The sequence below is a fragment of the Octopus bimaculoides genome, chromosome 10 (genome assembly GCF_001194135.2).
Source record: "Octopus bimaculoides isolate UCB-OBI-ISO-001 chromosome 10, ASM119413v2, whole genome shotgun sequence".
Taxonomy (NCBI): domain Eukaryota; kingdom Metazoa; phylum Mollusca; class Cephalopoda; order Octopoda; family Octopodidae; genus Octopus; species Octopus bimaculoides.
This window is the reverse complement of record NC_068990.1, coordinates 84,801,460-84,803,857: the sequence shown is the minus strand read 5'-3', so window position 1 is coordinate 84,803,857 and position 2,398 is coordinate 84,801,460. Positions and strand designations below refer to the sequence as shown.

At 35.7% G+C, this 2,398-nt stretch overlaps 1 protein-coding gene across 2 annotated transcripts in view; it reads left to right on the top strand.

Moving 5' to 3' along the window:
• The first annotated feature begins 6 nt into the window (after window positions 1–6).
• LOC106871321 (ubiquitin carboxyl-terminal hydrolase 37) overlaps window positions 7–2,398 on the top strand; it is a 20,572-nt gene continuing 18,180 nt past the window's right edge. For both annotated transcript variants that reach the window (XM_014917712.2, XM_014917710.2), the window contains exons 1-3: window positions 7–122; window positions 1,116–1,250; window positions 2,132–2,263. In XM_014917712.2, the coding sequence (XP_014773198.1) occupies window positions 37–122; window positions 1,116–1,250; window positions 2,132–2,263 (353 nt within the window). In that variant the 5' untranslated portion in view covers window positions 7–36. The remainder of the gene's footprint in view (window positions 123–1,115; window positions 1,251–2,131; window positions 2,264–2,398) is intronic.

The window sequence follows — 2,398 nt, the reverse complement described above, 5'->3', positions numbered from 1 at the left end:
AATGGGGATAACTTCCTTGCATGTGCAAATGAGAAGATGCAAAATATTTTATCTCTTGGAAAAAACAATTTCTATAGCAAGAATAAATCTTCATGTGGAGCTAGTGTAAAACAAATGCTGGGGTAACTGTTGTTTTCTTTTTCTTTATTTGGTTCATTGGAAGTGTTCAGTTTGAGATATTATGACCATGAGTTCAAGTCTTATTACTACCATTGTGTTATGTGTCTGAGAAAGACACCCGATTCTACTGACCCTCAGTAGAGTCCAGTCTGTTGCAAATATTCAGTCTCCTCTGAGGATACCTTCCTAACCTCCGACAAGTTTTGGAAATCTGAAAAGTGTGCTGAGCACTACCCTTCCCTCTTAATTAAACATCCATGATCTTTGTCAGGGATTTGGATAGATTGGAAGAAGGGAAGAGACCAGCCTCAGATGTTGACATGGCCTGGATGCTTGCATATTACCCTATTCAGTGTGTCATTCTTTTTTAAGATGGTTGAGTGTAATTTGAAGGTGACTTAGCTGTTTATTTCTCACAAGTTGAATGACCATGTAGAAATTATCTTGTTGACTTTTCAGTGCAGTGTTTGCTTGAGGGTTTTATGACTTGATGTCACCCAAGAATTCAATTTCAACTGAGGCTGGCTTTGCCTCTCATTCTTAGGAGGTTAATAAAATAAGTACCAGTTGAACTCTGGACTGATGTAATCAACTAGCACCCCTTCAAAATTTCTGGCCTTGTCCCTATAGTAGAAAGGATTATTATTGTTGTCCTCAACTGCTGGAATGATAGAAGCTATATTTGTTTACTTTAGATAACAGTGTAGGACTTTCTTTACAGCCACAGTAGCTTGAATCTTTTTTTAATTAAAACAAGCATTAATCAAGTATGTTTCTCATGAATACCAATCAAAACTGGAGAAATTTTCTACCTGTTAAAATTCACAAGATGTTGGTTTAAAAAAATTGTTTGCCTGCCTATTTTGTTTCTTTAATTAATCCAACAATTTTTTTTCATATATTCAAGAGGTTTAATTAGATATTAACCAAAGATAAGAAAGTGTTTTTAATGGTATTACGTTATATTATTGACTGACCATTCTTTTTCTCTGTAGGATGAAAAGATGTGAAACAAGACCTGTTAAACGAGCACGGTTTTTGGTGGACTCGTCAACAAATTCTCAACCGCAGAAGGTAGAAAGTCCTCCGGTACCAGCCATTTACCCCTTGCCAAAACTTGCTTTAAGAGGGTAATTGAAGTTTTACTCTTCAACTGTGTGTGAGTGTATGTGATGATGTGTGCGTGTGTGTGAATATGCATACATTTTTGTGATGACTGACACCACAGAACTTGACACTAAAACTGGATGCTTCCATTATGTTGCTTAGGAATCTTGACCCATCTCACCTGTGTAATGGAACTCGCTTAATTGTTACTTCCATGAAGCTTCATGTCTTACGAGCAACAATCATAACAGGTAGTCACAAAGAAGAAAATGTCTTTATTCCAAAAATTCCTCTCATACCTACAGATGTTCTATTTGAATTTAAGACACTTTAGTTTCCAGTCAAACTAAGTTTTGATATTTCAATTAAGAAATCTCAGGGCCAATATCCCTCAAGGTAGTTGGACTTGATCTCTCTACTACATGCTTCTCCCACGGCCAACTCTATGTTGCTTGTTTGTGACTTGGAAGCAGCAACAGTTTATTCATTTCAACACCAACGAAAAATTTCTCAATGAATATTGTTTACCCTGAGGTACTTCAACATCGACAGATTTTCAGTTTGAAATTCTATTATCATTACAATTCGGATATTTTGAAATAATTATGAGAATATATCTTTATATTTATTTACTAATCTGAATAAGAACAGCAGTAACCTTGGCAGTGCCGGGTCATTCAACTGGTATGTCTGTCTGTCTGTATTTCTGTGTATGTCTGTATGTATGTATGGGAAATAACCCAAATGTACCATTGGCATGAATTTAGATAAGCCAATTTACTGATAAATTTATTTACCCTTTGTTCCACCTTTCAAATTATTTTGATTTATCCCTTGCCTTTGTAAATGTTTACATGTTCTCATGCATTCATTTCTTTTTTTTTCTTTCTCTTATTCCCCCCAGACTCACCAATATGGGCAATACCTGTTATTTAAATGCAATCCTGCAGTCTCTTTTTAGTCTCGAGACTTTTGCCACTGAGTTGTTGTTAATTAACTGTAAAGTATCAAAAGTAAACCCCAGTTCTTTACACAGGTAAACTACTTTTTCTGCATCTACCTTTTATTTGTAATAAGAAAGAATATTGTCTGTGAACCTGTGGTCACACATGGCCAGCTTCTGTCAAGCCATCCAATCCATGCCAGCATGGAAAATGGACGTTAAATGATG